At 47.5% G+C, this 23,076-nt stretch overlaps 1 protein-coding gene and 1 long non-coding RNA gene across 2 annotated transcripts in view; both read right to left on the bottom strand.

Moving 5' to 3' along the window:
* The window catches only part of ABHD12 (abhydrolase domain containing 12, lysophospholipase), a 29,871-nt gene extending 10,297 nt beyond the window's left edge, over positions 1–19,574 (bottom strand). The window contains exons 1-4 of the mRNA XM_065679554.1: positions 19,320–19,574; positions 5,596–5,720; positions 4,581–4,686; positions 1,595–1,714 (exon numbers count right to left, since the gene is read on the bottom strand). Coding sequence (XP_065535626.1) covers positions 1,595–1,714; positions 4,581–4,686; positions 5,596–5,720; positions 19,320–19,474 — 506 coding nt within the window. The 5' untranslated portion in view covers positions 19,475–19,574. The remainder of the gene's footprint in view (positions 1–1,594; positions 1,715–4,580; positions 4,687–5,595; positions 5,721–19,319) is intronic.
* A 1,114-nt stretch (positions 19,575–20,688) lies between these two features.
* On the bottom strand, positions 20,689–22,950 carry LOC136014662 (uncharacterized). Its single transcript, XR_010612818.1, has 2 exons — positions 22,640–22,950; positions 20,689–20,916 (listed from the first exon to the last, which is right to left on the bottom strand). It is a non-coding gene; the product is annotated as an uncharacterized LOC136014662 (long non-coding RNA).
* Positions 22,951–23,076: the final 126 nt, after the last annotated feature.

Here is a 23,076-nt window from a genome sequence, read left to right as displayed (position 1 = left end):
TGGAGAAACATGCAGCAATATGTATAAAAGCTGAAATGGCAAAGGCGATACACCTCCAGCCTCCCTAATGTGCAAAGGGAAATGTGAAATACGTTATCGACCCATAGCTCAGGACTTCATCCCAAATAGCACTCGGAAAAGCAAGAAGTCTAATCGATATGCACATAACAGAGATACCAGTCCCAGATTACCACCATTAAGCTGCAGAATAGCTTCCATTAGTATCATTTGCTACACCAAATAAAGGCAAGAAAACAAGCAAAGCAGTATTAGAAAAACAATGCAACAATTTGATTAAACCTTTAGGGTCAGTTTTCAAAAACCCATCTGTTTGTGCATTTCCTGGATCACAACACGCGTCTTCCACACCATACCCTCTTACCAAAGAGGAACACTGCTAAAACAAGGTGAAAAGGGGCAATGTTCCTGCAATGTAAAGGTCAGTGAACCTTCACTACCAGCACAGCTGAAACAGCTTCTTTGCTTTATATCCTGGAACTTGCATTTCTGCAATGCTTCTGCTCTTGCTGAGTATCTACGAGCAGACATCAGCTTCAGAAGAACACGCACTGGCGCTCCAAACTCAGAAAGGGGCTGATAAGATATTAGTAAGGAAGATCGTGTTCTAATCAATGAAGTAAAGCACTGTACCATGCAGAGATGTGGCAGTAAGGACACGATGCTGAGAAACATCCAGGAAGTTTGACACTGTGCTAATGTTTCTGAAGCATTCAGCAACAAAGTACAGAGAACCCACCTACTTCTCTAGCTGATACACATGGTCAGCTACGAAATTACAAGTTTTAGAAATGCTCCTGTTCCAGACAAACATCCTGCACGCATGCAATAATGAAACAAGGCCAGCACATGACCTTCCTCTTTCCTTCTGATTTTGCTACCTCAGAATGTGTTAACTACCAAAACAAGCTCACAGAAGGAACTGGGAAGTTTATTTACTGCATGTAAATCACATATACAGAAGCACTAATGCTATCCCCCATGTCTTGATTCAGAGACCGCTATACTGCAAAGAACGAATTCTCCCTACCTGATCTAGCAAGTGCCACAGCAGAAGATACAAGGTAGACTACAATATCAGGTGTCTCCAATAACTGCAAGAGATCTATTCCACATTCAATAAATGGAGAGACACAACCTCTTAAAACATGCTTTCCTTTTAAGAAAGGAGTGGCACCAAACTGCTTTTAGATTTTATTTTGGTTCTAATCATAGAATATTTTGAGTTGGAAGGGACCTTTACAGGTCATCTAGTCCAGCCCCTAAAATAATCAGGGACATTTTCAACTAGACCAGGTTGCTCCAAGCCCCTTCCAACCTGGCCTTGAATACTGCCAGGGATGGGGCATCTACCACCCCTCTGGACAACCTGTGCCAGTGTTTCATCACTCTCATCATAAGAAGCATTCTTCCTTATATCTAGTCTAAATCTACCCTCTTTGATATCATTACTCCTTGTCCTATCACTACAGGCCCTTCTAAAAAGTTTGTCCCCATCCTTCTGATCAACGTATCAGAGCTGTGGCAAACCAGGAAAACACAGCATGACACAAAGACATCGCTTTTTATGCCTCACCTTGTTCCTGCATTCCCATGCAAGTAGAGGATTACAGGGTGACTAGATCCCAAAGCATCTTCAAACCACAACTGGTCCTTCCCTCGGGCATTCTTCCATAATGCTGCAGGGACCGTGTGCCTGTAGACAGAAGGAAGATAGACACTGTCAGACACTCAGTTTCTGCCGTTTGAATGTTGAGTTTTTCTGATCAATTTATTACCTCAGTTCACACACCCCACACACGTCTTCACAGAGCTGTCATGAGTGACAAATGACAAATAGCCAGACTTAAAAGGCAGTGCACACATTTTCACCTCCCATCACGGTTGCCTTCAAAACTCAGGTCTGTGCAAGGCATCCAACTTCACAAGCAAACCCAAAGCACAATTACTGAACTTGCCATTGTTCTGGAGAAAGAATCTCAATTCCTCAGCTTTTAAGGCATCTAATTTCTTCGATTAACATACTTATACACCATAAACAAGACTGACAGCTAGGTCAGCAGATGTTCAGCATAATCCAAGTCTTTGGAAAGAGTGTTCAGTAAGAGGCATAGCTGATTCCACAGTCAATCTGAGGAACAAGAGGCACTCGGATCCAGAGAAGATCATATATGTTGCTTTCAAACACCAGAATTTCAAGTGGGTAATTTCTCTAGAGGTGTGGACATGCCCAGAGCTATCTCAAATTGTTGAGAAGGCGGCTAGCTTACAGCTGTCAGAAGTAACTGAAGTACTCACATGCCTTTCCCCAAGGAAGACAAGCTCCATCTACCACACTTTCCTTATAGATGTAAAGCTCAGAGGGCACGCAGGGCGAAACAGTGGAAAAAGTCTACTCTCATGCATGCAAGCAGCAAATAAGGAGTTCCTGAGTAGGAAAAAAGCCCCAGTAACTGCAGGACTCCTCCAACTGTTCTGCCTCAAGACTTGGGCAAGCTTATGAACAAAGGAGGCTGAGGACTTAGTTTCAGAAGCATACTGAATGCAAGACCGTACACTGGCATTAAAGCAAGGCTCCAAGGTTTCCTGAAGACCTCCCTCATACATACCCAGGTATCATACCCAGATGAATGACATGATACTGGGAAATAAAGGGTTAACATTGTGCCTGCTTGCTTAAGCAGTTGCTGTGCTTGGTGAAGGCAGAACCATAGGAGTCAAAGTTGCTAGAATGGTGAAGCAGAATTGCAGGAGTTACAGCTGCCAGGCAGAATTGTAGTAGATAAGATTCATAGCTTAATATTTAAGACATTCTTGTTTAAATAGTATCTGTAGAAAGAAAAGGAACAAAAGATAGCCAGAGTAACAAAATTTGTGAACTTGACAAGTTTCTGCTTTAAGATACATAAAACTGGCTTGTACCGAACCTGAGGTTTGAAGAGGAGCTGAAACCCTGTTGAGTCTGTGTGAAAGCAAGAGGTTACTCATGGTGATGAAGAGGAACGAGAGGCCTTCATCCTCACGACTCCCTAACGACCCCCACCAGGAGGCACTGCGCAGGCGCACAATGGGACAATGCCAGAAAACTAATTATAATACTAGACGGGGATAAGTTTTGCATATGTATTAGGCATGAAGCAATCTCATGTTTAGATAATCATTATATGTAATATAAACGAACTGAGTGGCAAAGAAAAGGTGTGCATGCTTTTGGAGGAGCGATCCCCGTGCGCCTCAGCGCTGAATAAAGCATACCTACTTTATAACTCTAACGAGTTGTGGAGTCTATCCATGTATCAGACACAGGCTCCGAATTGCCACCACAAGCTGGAAGTTCTTTTTTAGTAAAGATATACAGGATACTTGTAAGGGAAACAAAGCCCTCCCCACTGCAATCTGAACTTATTCAGCAGCTTAGCAGGTAGAAGTAATTGTCCAGGTGAAGATACAGATCATTATTTCTCAGCCTACCCTGCCTGCAAAACCTGAACTTCCAGCTTCTGAACACGTCTTTCACCAAAATCCACTTAAAGGGAAGGAACCGTCTTTATGTAGCAGGATATCACCATCCCATTCAAAAGGTTATATATATACGTTCAAGTGAAGAGGCAATCTCTACTGCACTAGTGGGAACATACAAGTAACACACGTAACTGAAACCACCGAATTCTCCAGCTTAGAGATCCAACATCACTGCCTGCATGAAGGAACAGCCCCCTTCCTCCACACCTGACATGGTGTCTGGCCCTTTTTCAGGTATTTCCTGCTCTTGCATATACATTCAAATTGCAGGCACTTCTTCTTCAAAGGTAGGAGGAACTTCTCTGTGGCTTTGAAACTTCTGGTGTTGAGACACAACAGACAGCCCTCATGAGAAACGGAGGCAGAACCTGGTTTAAGCTGAGGTAGCAATACGGGAAGTACGGAAAGCAGACGTTTTCAGACAGAGAACCAGTCGTCTGAGCCGATCCTGGGTAACCAGGAGGTAAAATGAACTGCCCTTGCCTGGAAACAGAAAACTTCCTTCAAGAGGAAAGAATGACAAGGGATGTCTGACACTGTCACTTGTTTGATTAAGAAAGTAAACCGTGTGTTCCATTCTCACCCACTCTCCAAATCCTACATATGTTTTATACACAGAACAGTCTTCCTCCTACTCTGAGCACTTAGATCCTCTTTGCCTACCTTCCCCCACATTTATTTTTGCAAAACAAAATATGAGCAGCAGTTGAATGACAAAACTCCTTGGGTCTCATCTGATACAGAGGCATGGTCTTTGTAGCAATGCAGACCTGGAGCCTTCACGATTCCAAATGATGATATCTCTCTGAATGCACAGGATATCCAATTGCGTTTCATGCATTACTGATCTGAGCTCAGGTGAGCTCCGGAGACCCACACATGTTTCAACATCAACTCAGTCACGTAGCAGAGGAAAACACAAATGTCCACAGATCAGAGCAGGCGATGGCTGCCACATGCACAGCAACCATAAGCACCACTGAGAACAAAAAGGAAGATAAAGATGCACAGCATAGGCTGCACACAACAGGCTTCCTTACCAGACTCCGATGGTTACATCCTCCTCTGGCTGCAGGTAATAATTACAGGTGTGGTTTAAACCTTGATCCTGTGGTCTTTTCAAGTCAATGAAATATGGGACCCTCACTGAAATACAAAGAAAGAGTCACAGAATGGTTTGGGTTGGAAGGGACCTTAAAGCTCATCCAGTTCCAACCCCCTGCCATGACCAGGGACACCTTCCACTAGACCAGGTTGCTCCAAGCCCCTGTGTCCAACCTGGCCTTGAACACTGCCAGGGATGGGGCAGCCACAGCTTCTTTGGGCACCCTGTGCCAGGGCCTCAGCACCCTCACGGGGAAGAATTTCTTCCTAATGTCTCATTTAACTGTCCCTCTGTCAGGTTAAAGCCATTCCCCCTTGTCCTGTCCCTACAGGCCCTTGTCAAAAGTTCCTCTATAAATTTGTTGTAGGCCCCTTTAGGTACTGGGAGACTGTTATAAGGTCTCCCCAGAGCCTTATCTTTTCCAGCTGAACAAATGAATACATGTTCCATCCTGCGGATACTCAGGCCTTCCTTTGTGATGAGCCAGCTCACCAGACCCACTGTACTGACAGTGTGACCAAATGCAAAGGCTAAACAGGCACAAGGAAAACATTCAGTCTGACTGCACCAACAAGGTCTCTTCTGCTCCAACCAGAATATTCTCCTAAAGTGCTTTTGGGTGAAGAGTCACTGCCTGGAAAACAATTCACTGGGTGCAATTTCACGCGCTATCTATTCATGCAACCTCCATGAAGCCTTCAGACAAATGTATTCAACATATTGCACAGTTTTCCTGGAGAAAATCCTTTGGCTGAGAGCTGGCTTCAGTTTGGTCACTGTGTTTCTATAAAGACATGCTACATACAAAGACCCCTAGGGCCACAGAGAATGCTTTCCAAACCGCAGCCTGGAGAACTTACACAAGCTGTAGACACGCAGGGTGAAAGGGAAGGCAGACAGATGAAAGATAAAGACACTCCTCACCCATCCCAACAGGCTGAGTCACTTACCAAAGTTTAGGAAGACCAGCTTTGCCTGGATAGCAGGGCAGAGTTTTACTAGAAATGGAATGGCAATGTACATTCCCAGCAGCCAGATTATTAACTTCCGCAGTCGGAACCATAATCCATATCGCCTGTATAAAAGAAGAAGACAGGAAAAGAGGGAAAGAGCTGAATACAGCAGGAATTTTGTGAAGCAATTTTCAGAAGGATCTGTGTGCTTGGCTTATTTGAAAAGCTGGTCATTGACTCTTGAAACTGTTTAAAGTTAGTTTTGTTTATGGAGCATCAGCTGAGAGAAGCAGAAGTACCCAAACTGTCAGCTGATGATACACAGCTCAGGAACAGGGAACAGAAACTCCCCACTGATTACATTTTAAACCACTCTGTAACAAGAGCTTTTTGTTCTGCTGATTTAAGGTATTCCAGGATCTCTAGAAATGCACATCACATGTCTGACTCCAAAAAGGAGCCTGACTGCCCTTCCCATCTAAACCACCATCAGCAAGACTCCGTTTAGTTGGATTTTAACGTATTTTGAGGAACTATGTGTAATGAGACTGATAAAAATCACACGTGATCGCAGGTGCGGGCTGGAGCAGACATCCTGCCTTTCCAGCTAAAAGGGCTCACACCTCTCAACACCATGAAAAGCACATCTAAATTACAAGACATTATGAAACTTGTTATCTGCATCATCATTCTCCATGAGCTCAGATCGAGTTTAGAACAATCGCCCCAACGTGTTATTTCTATTTTCTCCAAAGTATTCCAATTGGGAAGAGCAAATTACCAAAAAACCCCCAAACCAACACCACCCGCACACAGACAAAAGTGAAGGATCACCCAGCAGCTAGTTATTTTATCTCAGTTTTTCTCCAAATATACTTTATTGCTTCAGAATAATTACCACGTACACATCCATACGTATATGTATGCATTTAATATACATAACGTGTAATTCTAATGATCTAGTTGATTATTTTTAATCTAGTTATTACAGTTGCCCATTTTATGGGCAGAAACACCGAGGCCCTCAGGTATTGTTGCAATCAAGAACTAAAATGCATGCAAATCTTCCAGGCAACACAACTCCCTTTGCTTTCCAGCAGGCAGCCTCTAGCAGGAACAACATTGCAGGCGAATGAGCGACCAGCTCTTGCTATCAGGAAGTGCCAGCAGCTAAAAGCACAGATCCGTTTTCCCAAGAGGCATGAAATTATTCATCTCCCATTCGCCAATTTTAGGAGCTGACACACTGAATCGTGGAATCCCAGAATGCTTTGGGTTGGGTTGGAAGGGACCTTAAAGCTCCTCCAGTTCCAACCCCATGCCATGGGCAGGGACACCTTCCACTAGACCAGGTTGCTCCAAGCCCCGTCCAACCTGGCCTTGGACACTGCTGGGGATGGGGGATTTGTTCTGTTTGTCCTTTAGCCTCTATAATAATTCAAGTACAAATCCATCTGCACGTAAAACCAAGCATTAACAGTCAGCGATGTTAGATCTGTCACCAGCAAGTGTCAGTCAATTAGTACAACGTAAGTTTCCATTATACGCCATCAAAGGTACAGAAGATGCAACAGGCAAGTTCATACTGTCCTATGGCTTTCATCACTGTCACATCCAAAACATTCATTATTCGACTTAAGAAAAGCATCTGAAATCGGGGACTTTTTTAGTCACATCACAGGTACCTGGACATTAAAGAGGCTGTAAGAGATGCCAAGAGATCACTCAAGTCCATTCCCTCATCCTACAATGGACACACTGCCTAGAAGAGTTGTCTGCTTAATTCCTCCCACCAACTCCTGACAAGGCACATGAATGTCCTTCTGGCAACGCAGAGCTAAGCTACATGGACTAAAATTCATCAAGTTCACACAATTTCACCCCAAACAGTGTTTTCTCCTAGAAAAAGTGAAGGGTACCACAAGAAAAAGGTAAGTAAAGATTTACCTGGTAGGTAGAGAGAGAAAAAGCTATCCGTATCTCAAAATCCAGCTAAGCTACTAAACAGTCCTATTATCACCAATGAGAACGTGGGAGAGGTGGGTGAATAACAAACTAAAACTCTTTAAATACTGGCCTTAAAAAGCTAGGATGGAGCAAGGTATTCCAGCCTTTACCGGCAGAGACCCAGCCCAGGAAAAGCTCCACTCCATAGTTTCCACCAGCCTACTAAGGCTGTACCCAGGAGCGAATGGTTAGGATGTTCCACTATGTCTCTTTTAATTAAAAGACAAATTAACAGGAATAATGGGCTTAATAAAGCAGTGAAAGGCAGCTAATTTACAGCCTACGGGTTTTCAATCAGAAAATAAGAGAGAAAAGCAAGGCAAGCTGAGGGTGTTGGAGAAAGTTTCCAAACATGCAGGCTCCACCTTCGGGTTCCTCACAATATGTGACAGCTCATCTTCAGAACAGACATAGCACCGACGGTGATGGAGAGAGGTGTCCCAATCACGGCTCCAAACCCAGTGTTGACAAGGAGATGTCAGTACACCCATAAAACCTTTTGAGTTGGCATTTGGCAGGATAGTCAAGCTGTTCTAACCACAGAAAAACACTGCCAGCTACTGAAACTTAGTCTTTTCTTTGCTGCAATTATAGCAAAAAATGCTGCCTTCCTTCCTCCCAATAGCACATTGAACTTCTAAAGCACAGCAGAAAGCTGTCATAAGCACTAGCTTATTGCTCTGTTCATAGCAGTACCACAGGACAGTGAAAGCTGCACACACAGCTCCAGAGAAGCGCTGTGCGTCAGCAAACGGCACCACAGTATTTTGTCTATCTGCTAACCAGCACTTCCATGGGTATACCCTGCAGTTTATCCCACTTCTCATTCACTTCCATAGCTAGGCAGCATGAAGGTGGAAACGCTAATGTGGCCACAAAGGAAAATTCATTGTAGGAAGAACCTACACCTGTATCTGCATCAGAGCAGATACATGCAAATACATAGAAAACTAGCTCTTCAAATTGATCAGGCTGTAGATACGGTTGAGCAGTTGTAGTAGAAATGCCTGTCCAAAGAACGAGCCTCCAGGTCTCTTTCAGCAGTGGCATCAGCTTACAGAGACCGTACAACTGCTGCCTTAGACACATTCATAGACTGGTTTGGGTTGGAAGGGCCCTCAAAGCTCACCCAGTTCCAACCCTTGCCACGAACAGGGACACCTTCCACTAGAGCAGGTTGCTCCAAGCCCCATCCAACCTGGCCTCGAACACTGCCAGGGATGTAGGAGGAATGCAGGATGCCGAGGCACACAAGCATGTCCTTTCCCTCCCGTCATTCCAAACTGTCTATTCCCAAGGTCTCCCCTGAGGCTCCCCTACCCATTTCAGCCCAAAACAAGCTGTTGCCTGTAGGGCACCTCCTTTTGGCTGGTGTAAGATCTCCAGGCCATGTTTTTCCAACTCTCTGAATGGAGATGAAGTTTGTAACTTTAAGCTCCCAAATTCCCCCAAGTCCAGCACCTCGTTACACAGCACCCCTACTGCAGCCCAGACTCTCACTTGGACTGCTTCTGTGCCTCCTTCTGATTAATATCAAGTGATTAAACATTAACTTAAAACAACAAACAGTGAGAAGGAAGCCATCCAGCCAGTCGTGTACAAAATCTGAGGTTGGTCTCTCTGCAAAGTAAAGGAGAGCATCTCAATAAAATGGGTTTTTCAGAAGGGGCCAGCAAACTCCAGCTATTGAGATCTTCATAAGCACATTTCAGGTTGTGGATAGGAAAGCTCTTGGGTAGGACTGCAAGAATCAAGACCTTGATGCAGCAAGAGGAAGAAAAGCAGCATCAGCACTCAGGGTAAGGGGAAGAGGAAGGCAGTGCTGAGCAGGCAGTCAATAGCAATGAAATGCCAGGGAGCACCATGCAGGGACTCAGAACACAGCAGGTTAAAAAATGAAGTCCATAAAGTGAGGGAAAGGCAAGTCGGTGTAGAACTTTAATGAGCAAAAATAATGGGGCAGCCTGCAGGGGATGTATGGGCCTTTGGCAATGACACACGTTTCTGAAACACAGCAAATGAAGCAAGGTAGGGAAAGGCTCACACAAGTATTTACACACCCCACAGCACAGGACATGGGAGCTACATCTAACCTTTCCCCCTCAAGCACCCCATCCCTTCCCAGTGCCATGCCTTAGCCTCTCCACAACCAGCACCTAAGCTGACTGCCCCTGAAAGGTGTACCAAGAAAGGAGCAGATGCTTCTATTATTTTAAGTATGTAGCAAACAATGAATAATTATACCCTAAGGCAACTGAACCACTGACTTTTGGGACAGGAAAACAGGCTTGGGGATTAGGGTTTTAAGGTGGTTGACTTGCCCTGAATGACCGCTCTGCATCAGCCGGTTAGGTTGCACCAGAACCACTTGTTTAAACTCCAAGAATACAGTTTCTGCAGAGCTCCCCAAGCAATGCTGCTGACACTGATCAAAGCTGAAGTCACCCACGCTGCATTTCAGCCAAGTCTGGCATTGAGATACTACTGTGGTGCACTCCCCCCACTGTGTTGACTGAATTCTTTAGTTTTTCACTCATTTCACAGCTGACAGCTGGTTTCTATTACAGGCACAGCCCTTTCCCTAGTCCACAAACTGGGGAAGGGAAAGCTGCCTGCAAAAAAGAGGGGGGGAAAAAACCCAAATCATAAACACAGTAAGACTGAAACTGCACTGAAGTGCAAAACAGGAGCTCGGCCCAGCTGAGTGGGGTTTTCATTGAAGCAGCACAGCTCGTTTCTCTCTACCACACTCTTCTTCACAAGGAGGAACATTCGGGTACACAAGCAAAGGTTCAAAAGCACAACCCATATAGACATCTAATGCTCCACCACAGTTCCTAAGTGCCATTTAACATAAAGCCACTTGTATGTTGAATGCATACCATAACTGAAAAAGCACGCAGTACAGGCAAGCCAGCTCCCCAGCACCACTTAAAACCCATTAACATGCTGTAAATCCCCCAGACTTGCATGTGTGTGTTACCCTTGCAGCATAGGCAGGACTCCATAGGTTCAGACTTCATCCCTATGTGAAGGGGCTCGCATTTCCAAGCTGCACAACTGTGTGAACATGAAATCTTTTCACACAACAGTTTCTGGGAGACAGCCACAAGCCACAGGGTTTGAGAATTAATTACCACTCAGGCTCTGTGGCCCTGGTGTCTTTTAAACCACCTGAGTGAAAGGCCCGTTTGTGTATTGGAGATCTTTTTCCTTTCAATGCATCAAGATGGTTGTCTCACAGTTGTTCAGCTGAAGCAGCTCTGGTTTTGCTAGCAGAGATCAGAAGCCATTCCTCCTTGGGAGCCTGAAGAAAAAAAACCTGCTTTTGTGTTAGCAGCCATACTGCCACCTTTTAGATGCAGAACGCATCCTTAGCAATACACATTGATTACAATGAACCAACAGTTCCCCGTTAGAGGCATGCAAGCAAACAAGAACATTCAACAATGCCAAAACATTACATATACTGTCAGCTGAGCATGGCTACATTGAGCTGGCGGTCACAGTGCCCTCTGCAATTGTGACCTGTTTAAAAAGGAAGGCTTAACAAGCAGTGCATGGCCATAAAGCAACAGCGGTGGCTAAAGAACAAATGCATGAACAGACACAGAATCCCTGTCAGGCTCTGACATACCTTGAGCAGGGGGTTATTTTGCATCGAGACAGGAAGATTAATCCATCCCTGCTTTCATCTGTGCTTTATTCAGGGATTCCAGCTTTTAGCTATCATCTTGTTGAGGAAACAGCTCCAAAAGGACAAAGGCTTGAAAAATTAATGACAATTAAATCCAGAGCCTTTGTTAACACTACAGAACCCCGAAGAGCCAAGCTAGAAAACACGTATTCAGAAAAGGTGAGAAGCGCGTGTTGGAGCTTCTACTCAACTGCATGGAAATGGAACATTTTGCAGCCCTGTACATCAGCCTGTCCCAGAATTTAATGTGAAATGGGGTCCCTGCTCTGGTAGTCAAAAGAAGGCTTTACTAGAGAGAGCACAAAGCTAGCACAAACTGAAAGAAAAGGTTATTCACTGCATTTCTGTTGGATTTGCAAGGACAAGAGAATGGCATATTTCCCCTGATTGTATCCAATCCACAGTTTCCACACTCAGCAGTATAAAGCTGACATTGTCAGCTTCACTCCCGCTTCCTAAAGCTGCTCTAAAACCAATCAGAACTTTACAAGAAGTGAAATAGGGCTGGTTTAGGGAAGAAAACACAGCCAGGCTTTTCCCCTCCTGGGAATGCCAAGAAGTCTAAAATCTAGTCTTGAACATGGTGCACACACTTTCCTCCACAAGCAAGGATGCTGCAGCCTGGAAGCCCTGACTCCAAAGCTCCAGTTACATCACCCTCAATTGTGTTGGCTTCTCTGTCTCAGAAAAGCCACCTCAGGGGAAGCTTTACAGCCAGGGAAAAGCAAATCAGCCTTCCAACTGGGTAAATGCACTTACTGTGCTCTGCGCTTGGATATATCCCACTGAGAAGTACTCTTCAGGAGGTCTCTTTTTTCAGTTATGTCACACATAGTTCTTTATTCTGCACACCTTTAGTAAGGAGAGACACGAGGCTCCACACAACCTCATTTCATGTACTAGTCAACGCCAATCTCTTCTGCAAGAGAAGTTAATCCCCACTTTCAGTGGGTACAAATCTGATGTTAATGTAACCATTCATGTTCAGAACAGCGGCACGGGTACTACAGGGAAGGACATTCGAAATCTTAAGCTACTGTTCTTCATCCTGTACCTGAGGTACAAGCAGGATACTATAAATGAATGGCCCACATTTTGGCCTACCCATTGGTTCTTTTTGGAGGCTGAGAAGGAACATCAGTCCTTGCTATTCACACATCGCCCCATCTAAAACACAAGCAGGAGGTAACCAAAGAATACTGTTATCTCTTCCCAAGAGATACGAGAGAAAAACTCTGGGTTTAAGAGACATTAAAAGAGGAATTCTATATTCAGTTATCTGTGCTTAAATCCATTCAGACATAGCAGGTACAAAAAAGCAGGTATCAGGGGAAGGATTTTCTTTTTTCTTTTAAGAATAAAATCCACAAAGATTGAACTACTTGCATTACTCAACCCTGTATGCTCTCCACTGGCAGGTTTTGTGTCAGCTATTTGCTAGATTCAGAAGGCAACTTCAACGACTGGGGTCTTCATGCTCTCAGTTTGATTTCTAGAGTGAGCTCTCTGTGGTTGACAGAAACAAGGAGAAGGCAGCTGTAGGGCTTAGCCTGAATACTCTGGAGTGCTTGTACTTTGAAAGTTAATTGCCCAGTCTAACAATCCTTTCTTATTGCTCTACTACCCAGTACCAGTTACAATGTTGAAATAAATCTGGGTTAAACAAACACTTTGATTTGGAAAGTAAACACAGACATCCTTCCTGCTAGCTCAGGCATACTTTAAATGATCAAGGCACTTAACAGAGCCTAAAATTAGGAGATTCTGCCTGCAAATTGAAACTGCTTTCAATAAGGAAGAGGCAGATCTCTGAAGCTCAGTGTTGCACTGTTTTATCAGCACTTTGCTTGGAGAGCTGCTTGCCAGCAAGGCAAAAGGGCAAAGCCCAGCCCACAACCCTACTCCTGGACAGGAGGTACTGGTGCCAGGCCTGGGTGAAAGGACACACAACTGCTTGCAGAGGTAATCGCCTACAACAGAACAAGTTCAGCCTCTGCCTCAGTTCTCACTCCAAACTCTTCCCCGCCATCCTGCCCCACTGCAGCCACATTTAACCTGTGTTCTGGTGAGCTTTTCACTGTTTCACCAGCTGCCCCGTTCATCAGCTCTCAGCAACCCCTCGTCCTCCTCCTCCCAGTTTCACCAACAGCAATTGCCTCAGCTTTGCGATGGGTGATATACAACATACAAAATGATGCACCCTTGAGCCCAAACATCCATCCTAAGACAACTCGCCAGTTGTTTCTCTCTCCACTGAGACAGTTTTCAACGAAGATAACATGTTCTCCACTAGAATTGCAAGTCCTTTCAATAAACTACAGTATGAAGTTAAGGGCTTTGGAGAAACAATTCTACCACTGATGCATCCATCAACCAGGCTGTAACCTTGACAAACCTGTCACATTTCATACTAAGACCTCTTAAGATAGGACAGATCTATTCTCATTAGTACATACTTATATCTATTTAGTTGCTAAATCTTCCTTCACTGAATTGCAAACTAACTGTTACCATTAAAATCACACAGACTCCACCTCAGGCTTACGATTTTAAAGTCTCTGAGGTCTCCTGTTACTCTTTCAATATACCACAAGTACTTCCTTTTTAATCTTCCTGTGATACTGATTCTGGCACAGCTACATTGAAATAGTGCTCCCACATTACAGGCATAGTGAACCCCCTTTGCTTACACTCACTCACTCTAGATGTCAGAAGCTGTCCACGACTCTAACACCAACAGCATGACACAGCTCAGCTACCCACCGAGTTTCCAAAACCCAGGGGTTTGTAAGGGAATTGCTATTGAAGAAGCGCATTGACTAATTTCATGCCCTGGCATGATTACCAAAACAACTGACTTGCCTTCAGGTCTGGAAGGATAAAGTAACTCAGCGGTAGCCTCCTAAGAGGATGTCATGGTGCCTTTTAAAGGAAACTGGACTCGGGCAGGAATCCTCATCTACAGCAGAAGTCCTGCTTGGATATACCTCCTGCATGTACCACAGCAGTGCATTCTGATGATGTTAATGAAAACACTACAATGCTGTTTTCACCAAAAACCAACACATGCATATTGCATCCTGGAGGAAAACAACAGACTCACAGTGACAACCTGTGACTGCATTAGCAGAGAACTAGATTCCTGGCTCAGCAACGACATGCCATTTATAGCATAAAAGCAAGTCATCCTCAAAATCTAGCTTGTTTTAAGTAGACCAGTGATGGTCTGTGTAAGTGAAAGCAGGTTGGAAATAGACATGGGGATACTGGAGCTAAAAAGAATATCTACAGAGAAAAGTGCATATGGGAACCTGGGACTTGCGCTGATGTTAAAAGCTCAGTTTAGCTGGTCACCCTATAGTGCAGCATCACACCCAGCCCATGATCATGTTCACTGTATGCCCAAAGGAATGGGTAGAGGCCAGTCAAGAAGAAAGGACAGAAAAGATCATCACAACACTGAGAAGACCTTCATGCTCTACGAACATCTTCAGTACAGAGGTGACTAGAAAGTTCTCTTGGTTCCAGGAGTTACCTAAAACCACCCATACACTGGGAAGTTTAGGTACAAAATAACAGAGGTCTGCAGTTCACACAGCTCCTAAGCAGAAAAGGACTTGATACCAATAGCAATTAATAACACCGCAGTAACTATTAATACAGGCATAAGCCATCAAAGCAGAGCACCCAAAGCCAGGGGCATGCATGAGGTCAGAAGTACAGCACTGCAATAAGGAGTTCAAGGAGACCCACACTCTGTAACCGGAGGGCAAAGTGTCTTCAGCCTGAAGCGAGCACAGTTCTCCATGAGAAATGGGGAGACTTGAGAAAACTGCTCAGAGACCATGAGATGCAGGATGATACAGCGCAGATGCAGCAGAAAAACACTGCGCCCTACTACGGAAAAGCCAGAGAGGCTCATGAGAAAGTGGGACCCAGCAATAAAACCCCTAGATCATACAGACAAGCCTGCAGAAGAATGCCAAGAGTCTCAAGGTATGCTGGAGAGTAAACCAGGCCTGTTTAACACAAAACACAAAGCCAGCAAAGAACAGGGTGAAAAAACTCAGACTTTAACAGTAACACATTGAGGCACAGAACTGAACAAAACTGTAACTCCCCACGTTGCAGGAGTCTCGCTATTTTTGCTGAATGAATTTTAAGTCTTCGAGGAAGAAGGGGATAAGATGAGCACAAGGAAAGAAAATTATAATGGCTGCAAAGACTGAACAAATTGGGAAGAGGACGCAGAGACCAAACACCCAATGCCCCAAACTGGTAACCTGGGAGCAATTCAGAGACACTCACTTGGCTATAAACTGCCAAAACAGCTGACAATGCACAGGACAAACCAGGACTTCCACACAGCCACTGAGTTCCCATTAACAGGAAAAGAGAAAGTCAGACACATGTGGAATTCACTATATAATCACATTTTCTCAGAACATCAGAGCCACTGGGCACAAAAATGAGCCAGAGCAAGTACCCAAACACAAGGTATCTCTTAACCACCTGGCACTTAAACACCGTCACCTGAAAAATGCATCATGACACAAGTATTAGAAGAATGACCATCCACACAAAACATGCATACCAGGAAACCCAAGCGCTGCACGTTGCTGCTGTGGCACCACATCACTGCATTTAATAGTTTCAGGCAAAGCAACTCAGTTCCTTTAAAAACCAAATCATTCACACACTTTTAGAACTACTAGTACAGTTCTTAGCTAACCACCACATTGTGTTTTACTATTACCTATGGAAGAAGAATGGCAATACCTGTATCTATATATATGCCTTTCCTTTCCGTTTGTAAACCACTTAAGAAAAGCCACATGAACTACAGCACGCATCAGCCAAAGCCACATGAATCCTGTTTAGCAGACACCCTGCTTTGTTACACGAATGCACAGACACACATGTTCAGTAACAGAGCAGTTCAAACGCATAGCCACCTTTTCAGAGCAAGTTTCAACTCCTGGGTGAATGAGCACAGTGTGATGATAGGACTGAAGCAAAACAGAGGGACAAACACAGTGCTAGTAAAATGCAAAACTACTTCCGCAAGAATAAAGCCGTTCCTGCTGGTAAATCAATCCTGTCCTCTGCAAACATCACTCTGCAGTCATGGTGCTCTTTACCCTTTTTCTGAGGAACTGGACTCAAACAGAGAGAGCCCTGCAGGAGCTGCCACACGATCAGCCCTTGGCTGCAGAACTCGCAGCCACTTCAAGGGACTGTGGGCTCGGTTTGCTTTTCTAACCAGAGGTTTGTATCATTTACAAACAAAAGACGGAAAGCCACATACTGAAGTCAAACCTACGTGCTGTTTTCCCAAGTCTGCAGAGACTAAATAACAGCAGTGTGAAATGCAGAGAGCCCAGCTTCCCCTGAACACCGAATTCACTGCCACTAGAATCGCTGATGTTAACTATTTCGCCGATGAGCAAGCCGCTCAGAACAGTTTGCTGTGGTACCAATCCCCAGTTCCAGCTATTGCACCACCTCCACCAGCCCAGCAACCTTGTAGCATAGTTTTTACCTCAGTACAGTTTCTGCAAGCTGACGAGTTAAACTGATGTAACACACTGAAAACGCCACCCTACTTTTATTTCCAGTGGTATAAGGAATGCTGCAATAACAGCATGACTGTGCACATTAAAATAGGAGGATCTAGAGGCTTGTACAGTAGCTTGTACCCCCCAGAGGAGATCCCCACTGTATATGTACCCTCCTGATGTTCTTCCTTAAACATCCACTGCTGTCTTCTGCCAAAGGTGGGAGTGACACAGAGCTTGAAAGCTGTCTGACCTGACTGAAGGTGGTTGTTCTGGACAACATCCTTATCTCTGGGCATTGTACCTTCTTCCGTCTGGACCTCCCATTCCTGCACACTCAGACTCACACTTCAGCAGCGTATTTGTTACCTTGGAGAAAACATAAGCAGAGGGTATTGCCGCAAACCATCAACTGCAGGCTCACAAAGTGAGGAAGTCAGTGAGAAAGTCAGAGAACCCAGCCCAGGACAGCAGAAAAGAAAGGACAACATCAGCACAGAAGTGAGTGACTGCTCCAATTTGCACTTTACTCAGTTACAAGAATACGCCATTCTGGCAACATCACACAAGTTGATCTACAGGACTCTCTTTTAAATAAAATATATAATCTTGACATATGGAAAAGGGAAAGCGAGTTCCAAACAAATGAGGCTTTCCTATAACGTCAAGAGTTTGGGAAGCACTGCTGTATGGAATACAGTACCCAACACACACAAAGAAAGCCCAAAGCACTTAGGTGAAAAGTGAGGGAAATTTGCCTCCTGACCACTGTCAAAGGTGTACATGGAGAAATAACTACAAGAAACCTTTCCACAGATGGGCTGTGCTTTCCCTGCTTTCAGCAGGCCTTTGCTTTGTGTCTAATAGCTGTGCTCCATCTGATTTCCACAAAGTACCTGCCTGCCAGAGCAAGCCAACAGCCTGTGCTATGTGCTCTTAGGGCTTGCTCAATGCCCAGCACTGAAGGAGTAGCTCCACTTCAGTGAAAAGGACCTGAACACCAGTCATCCCGTTTAAGAAGTTAATAAGCCTTCATTTGATGACCAGCAATCTTAGAGATTATCCACTCAGACAATGGAACCAATGTGCTGAACTGTCAAGTGTTCCAGGAGCGGAGCACTGACAGAGCCTGATCCATTGCACAGTCACTGGAGAGATGAGCCCAGCGCCATTTCCAAGTACCAAAGCCTGTCGTAACCCGAACAGAGCGCTGACAACATCCCAAAGGATTACCTCCAGGGCATCAAATTGAATAGCTATTACCCAATAAAAAGAAAGAACATTTCTTTCGTGCCTTTGAACACGACAAAAAAAAAAATCACACAATGAACAGGAAAAAGTTAATTTCAAATGTTAATTTTGCCTACGAGAACAGAAAAAAGCACAGAAAGCTTATCAGAGAAACAGCCACATTGGCTCATGTTCTAGACGGGCACTTTTTCTTTCTAAATGGGCTGCTGTTTTCCTGAAGCACAGCAATTTGGCTTCAGCACCCAAACCACACAGCTCTTTCATCATTCAATATTCCTCACACCTAGGAAACGCAGTCAAAGAAAAGCATTACACTGGCGGAGATGAGACTAAAAGGTCACATCTTTCCTTCCCCAGCCCTCTGCAACTGTGCGTCGTCTTCACTGTATTACATCCCCTTGAAATGCTGTATGAAGGTGGTCCCATTTTACAAGCATCTCCTATTGCTACAGATTTGTTTTTATAGAGGAGCATGAACATTTCCCCACCATAAATATGTACATAAGTACGTGTTTAAAATGTTAACGCTGCCAGCAGAAGCCACAGATAAAACTGTTTTCAACAGAGCCACGCATCTGATCTTCTACCAACACCTAAATCTGATTCATCTATAGGAAGGAGATGCTAAATCGGATTCATTTACAGACGAGATGACACTGCCAGGCACCAGCTTCTTAAAAACATAAATAAAGACATCCTACCTGCAGGCCCCTGCTCCTCCACATACACTCCCTGATGGCGACGGGTTTGTGCGAGCCGTTTATCGCAAGCGAACGCCTGCCGACAGCGAAGGGGGCTGCATGGAGCCGCGCTCAGGTACGAGAATCAAACCCCTCCAGCCCAGACCCGGCCCCGCAGGACCCGCTACCACCCCATCCCCTAACTACGCTGCTTGACCGAGAACTCGAAAGCATCCGAGGGGACGGCACCTGCTCACCCTGCGCACGGAAGCCAGGGAAGTGCAACCGAGGTGGGGAACAGCCTCACTTCTAAGGGATCTGCCGGCCCCCGGCGCTCTTCGGGGGCTGGGGAGCGGGGAAAGGCCCCTTCCTTCTCCTCGCAAGCAGCCCCGCTGCCAGCCTGAGGAGCTGCCCAGGGCTCCCCGCTGAGGAGCGCGTCCTGCGGCCGCAGGGCCGGCGGCGGGCGGGGTCTCCCCAGCCCCTCAGGGCCGGGGGATAACAAAGCCCGGCGCAGGGACCGGCGCTCACCTGCCCAGCGGTCGCTTCATGCCCGCGTCGTCGGCAGCGGCGGGCAGGCGCAGGCTGTGCCTCAGGCTGCAGCCCTTGTCGAGCGGCGCGGCAGCGGCGGCGGCGGCAGCAGCGCGCTCATGCTCCACCGTAACCGACTCGTTGCGCTTCCTCATAGCCGGGGCGGCGGCGGCGGCGGCGGCCCGGAGCGGCGGACACGGCGAGAGCAGCAGCGGCGCCGCGCTCGCGCCGCACGGCACGGCACGGCAGCCCCAGCCAATCCCCGCCTCCGGAGCGGGCTCGGGGCGGGGGCGCCGCCTGGCAGCACTTCCGGAGGGAGCGCGGCGCCATCTTTACTGCGGGCACCGGCGCCCGCCGCCATCTTGTGGTGGGCTCGACGCGCGGGTGAGGGGCGGCGCGGCTCCAGGGCGCTCTGCTGGGGCCTGGGCGCTGTGGTGGTGCCGGGACCCTGCCGGCTTCGGGAGCGGGGCTGCCGGCACACGTAAGGGTGTGCGGGGCCCCGCGCTGTGGCGGTGTGGCCGAGTGCAGGCACCTGGAAGATGTCCCCGCTGCTGGAACAGGAACCTGTGGTGACTGAAACGTTGGCACCCCAGCAGCTGGACTCCCGGCTCGCAAGGGCCAGCAGGAGGATGGGTGAGCCTGGCACCATAAACTGCTTCAGTGTGAAGAGCCATTAGGACATGGGGAATCAAGGCAGTTGGAATGAAAGAACCTGGTCTGCATGGGCCTGAGGGACCTTGCCTGGGGCTACAGCACCTGTGTGAGCATGGGGAAACGGCCCAGCTGATACAGGGATGTGGAGAGGGGCAAAACGGACTCACGCCAGCAGCGTGGGGATTCCGCACTCGAAACAAGTCGTGGCATGTGAAGAAAAACAAACCATCCCCACCAGTATCAGCAATAGCTCCTGTCCGTACCACTTGGAGCGGGACAGCAATGCACTGCAGAAAGCCGCCACGCTCACTTGTTGTGTCCCCCACTGCTGAGTTGACCATGTTCGGTGTCCCTGCACAGTGAAAAAGTGAAGCAGTTCCTGGCAAATGGCTCTTTGGACAAGGGATCGCAACTGTCCTACATCCGTTTCTTCTGACTTACTGCTGGCTGAGCATGTACCTGATGCAACATGGAGATTAAAGAGAAAACTACATGAATTAACCCCAGGAACAAAGACAAGGCAGTGGACAAGAAGGAAGCAGTTGTTAAAAATACAAGCCTCAACTATCTTGGAAGATATGGATAACTAGCAAAAAAGTACTGTGTAATGTGCTAATATGTATTTGCCACATCTCTGGAAGCTTCTCCTAACATTTGAGACCTTTTAGAGATTTTCTCTTGACCAGGTTATAATTGCTAAAATTTTCAACCAGGCTTTTGGAAAGGTTCTGTTCTCTTTTATGTTTTGAACAGCAAAAGAAAGTGTTCTCATCTCTCATTGTGCTTCATTTCCTACATCTTGTTGGGAAGACTGAATGCTTCAACTGGAGGTTGTCAGCCGTGTGTTAGGAGCTTTGCCTGGTGACGTGTCACGAGCGGTGGTCGCTCCAAAAGCGGGCTCTGCAAAGGCTGTATGGGGCTCCTTGGGAGTGACGGTGCAGCCCTGTGAAGAGGGAATGGCAAGCTGCCCAACAGCCTTGGATACAAGGAGAATGGACTCGGATGTCATAAATCCTCTGAGATGCCCCTGGAGAATAGAGGCCACGGAGGAGATTGCATCGATGCAGTTCAGCAGGCTGTGTGCTTGCCCCATGGCCTGCCTCCTGACCTCTTCCAGATCTTTCCAGACATACAGAAATGCTATAGATCATGGCCTTGCCCACAGGGATAGTTTCTGCTGTTGCTCTGCCATAATCTTTGTTCATGCCTTAAGCTAAGCAATCTCAAATTCTTTCCCAACCTTTACTCTGACTGGATTTTCCTGCTCTTCCTGTACATGCTCTCTCCCTAGAAACACATGGAGTTGCTGGCTGCATGTACTTGCAGCCCAGAAAGGCAGCACTAGCACACACTGAAACTGTCAGCTCTGTGTCTGCTGTCGACTAGGGGAACTAGGAGATGGCAGGCAGGGGTGACGCTGACACTAGAACAGCAGGATCTCTGGACAGGCGTAAGCACAGGACCCACAGAAGGTCAGGCTCATGCTGGGCAGCCCCGCATGTGGGGACACCCCGAGGTGTCCAGGACGCTCCCCGAGGGGGGCAGCTCCGTGAGGAGGTAGGTCTCTCTGCCTTGGTGCAGGGTAATAAGGTACTTGTAGCACAGGTCCTTTAAGACCTATGGGCAGCAGGGGTTGATGTGGGACAGGCCTGCCCCCCACTGGTCCCCCTTTGCCTTGCACCCACTGCACCGCCATCCCTTTTACCCATCAATGCTCCCCTAACCTCTGGCAGCTACCCACAAAGTGCCCACCATGGCTGCCATCCCACTGGGGCTCCCCCTTTCAATAGATTCCTGCCCCTCTGAAACCCTGCCCATTGCTTCCCGGTACCCCTAATCCCACGGAATACCTCAGCCATTTCTGGCCCCTTTGACCCTTCCAATGCCGCTGACCCACTGAGACTTCCAGCGGCACTGCTGCCCATGATGCTCCTCAAAGGGTGCTCCCCCTACCCCTCTCAGTCCCTGATGCCCCAGGTACCCTCTGATGCCAGCTCTTGCCTCACAGCATTTTACGATGGTCAGGGCCCACCACCCCACTGCCCCTGCTAACCCTGCCTGCATCTGATAGAGCAGGAACTTCCCGAGGTCCTTTTTCAGCACCTTCCTCTGTCCTTTTAAAGCCATTCCCCCTTGTGCTGTCCCTACAGGCTCTTGTCAAAAGCCCCTCTCCAGGTTTCTTGTCACCCCTTTAGGCACTGGAGCTGCTCTAAGGTGTCCCTGGAGCCTTCTCTTCTCCAAGTTGAACCAGCCCAGCTCTCTCAGCCTGTCTGCAGAGCAGAGCTGCTCCAGCCCTTGGAGCATCTCCGTGGCCTCCTCTGGTTTTGCTCCAACAGCTCCAGGTCCCTCTTGCGTTGTTGCCCCCGAGCTGGGCACAGGACTGCTGGGGGGGGGGGGTGTCTCACCAGAGCAGAGGGGGAGAATCCCCTCCCTCCACCTGCTGCTCACACTCTGGGGATGCAGCCCCGGACACGGTTGGTTTCTGAGCTCAAGTGCACACTGAGGCTTGGTCATGGGGAGCTTCTCATCACTCAGCACCCCAAGTCCTTCTCAGGGCTGCTCCATCCAGCTTCCCCCAGCCTGTGTCTGTGTTAGGGATTGCCCCGACCCGGGAACAGGACCTTGTCTTTGGCCTTGTGAACTCCATCATGTTCGCATGGTCCCACCTCTCCAGGTTCCTCTGGATCCTATCCCTTCCCTCCAGCGTGCCGACTTGCTGAGGGTGTCCTCGACCCCCCCAAGGTGGGACACAGCTCCTGCGGCCAGCTCAGGGGATCCATGCTCTTCTTCCCAAGGCGCAGGCGGCCGAGCAAGGCCTCCAGCCGCTGAACCCGAGAGCAGCGGGCAGCTTCCCGGCGCCTCCCGCAGGGAGCTCGGTCCTCCCTCAGTACGGCCTCGGAGCTGCTTCCCGGTGGGGGACCCCCGGGCACTGCCGAGGCCGGGCTGCCCCGGAAGAGCGGCTCGCCCGCAGCCCCGCCCTGCACCGCCCCGCGGGGGGCGTTCCTTGCGCGGCTCTGCCAATGGGAAAAACCCGCTGCCCTGCGTCAGCGCCGCACGGCGGCAGCGGCGGCTGTTGATAGGCAGAGCGGCGCGGCTGGCCCAA

This window comes from Lathamus discolor, chromosome 5 (genome assembly GCF_037157495.1).
Source record: "Lathamus discolor isolate bLatDis1 chromosome 5, bLatDis1.hap1, whole genome shotgun sequence".
Taxonomy (NCBI): domain Eukaryota; kingdom Metazoa; phylum Chordata; class Aves; order Psittaciformes; family Psittacidae; genus Lathamus; species Lathamus discolor.
The sequence above is the reverse complement of the archived record's forward strand: the minus strand, read 5'-3'. Positions and strand labels throughout refer to the sequence as shown.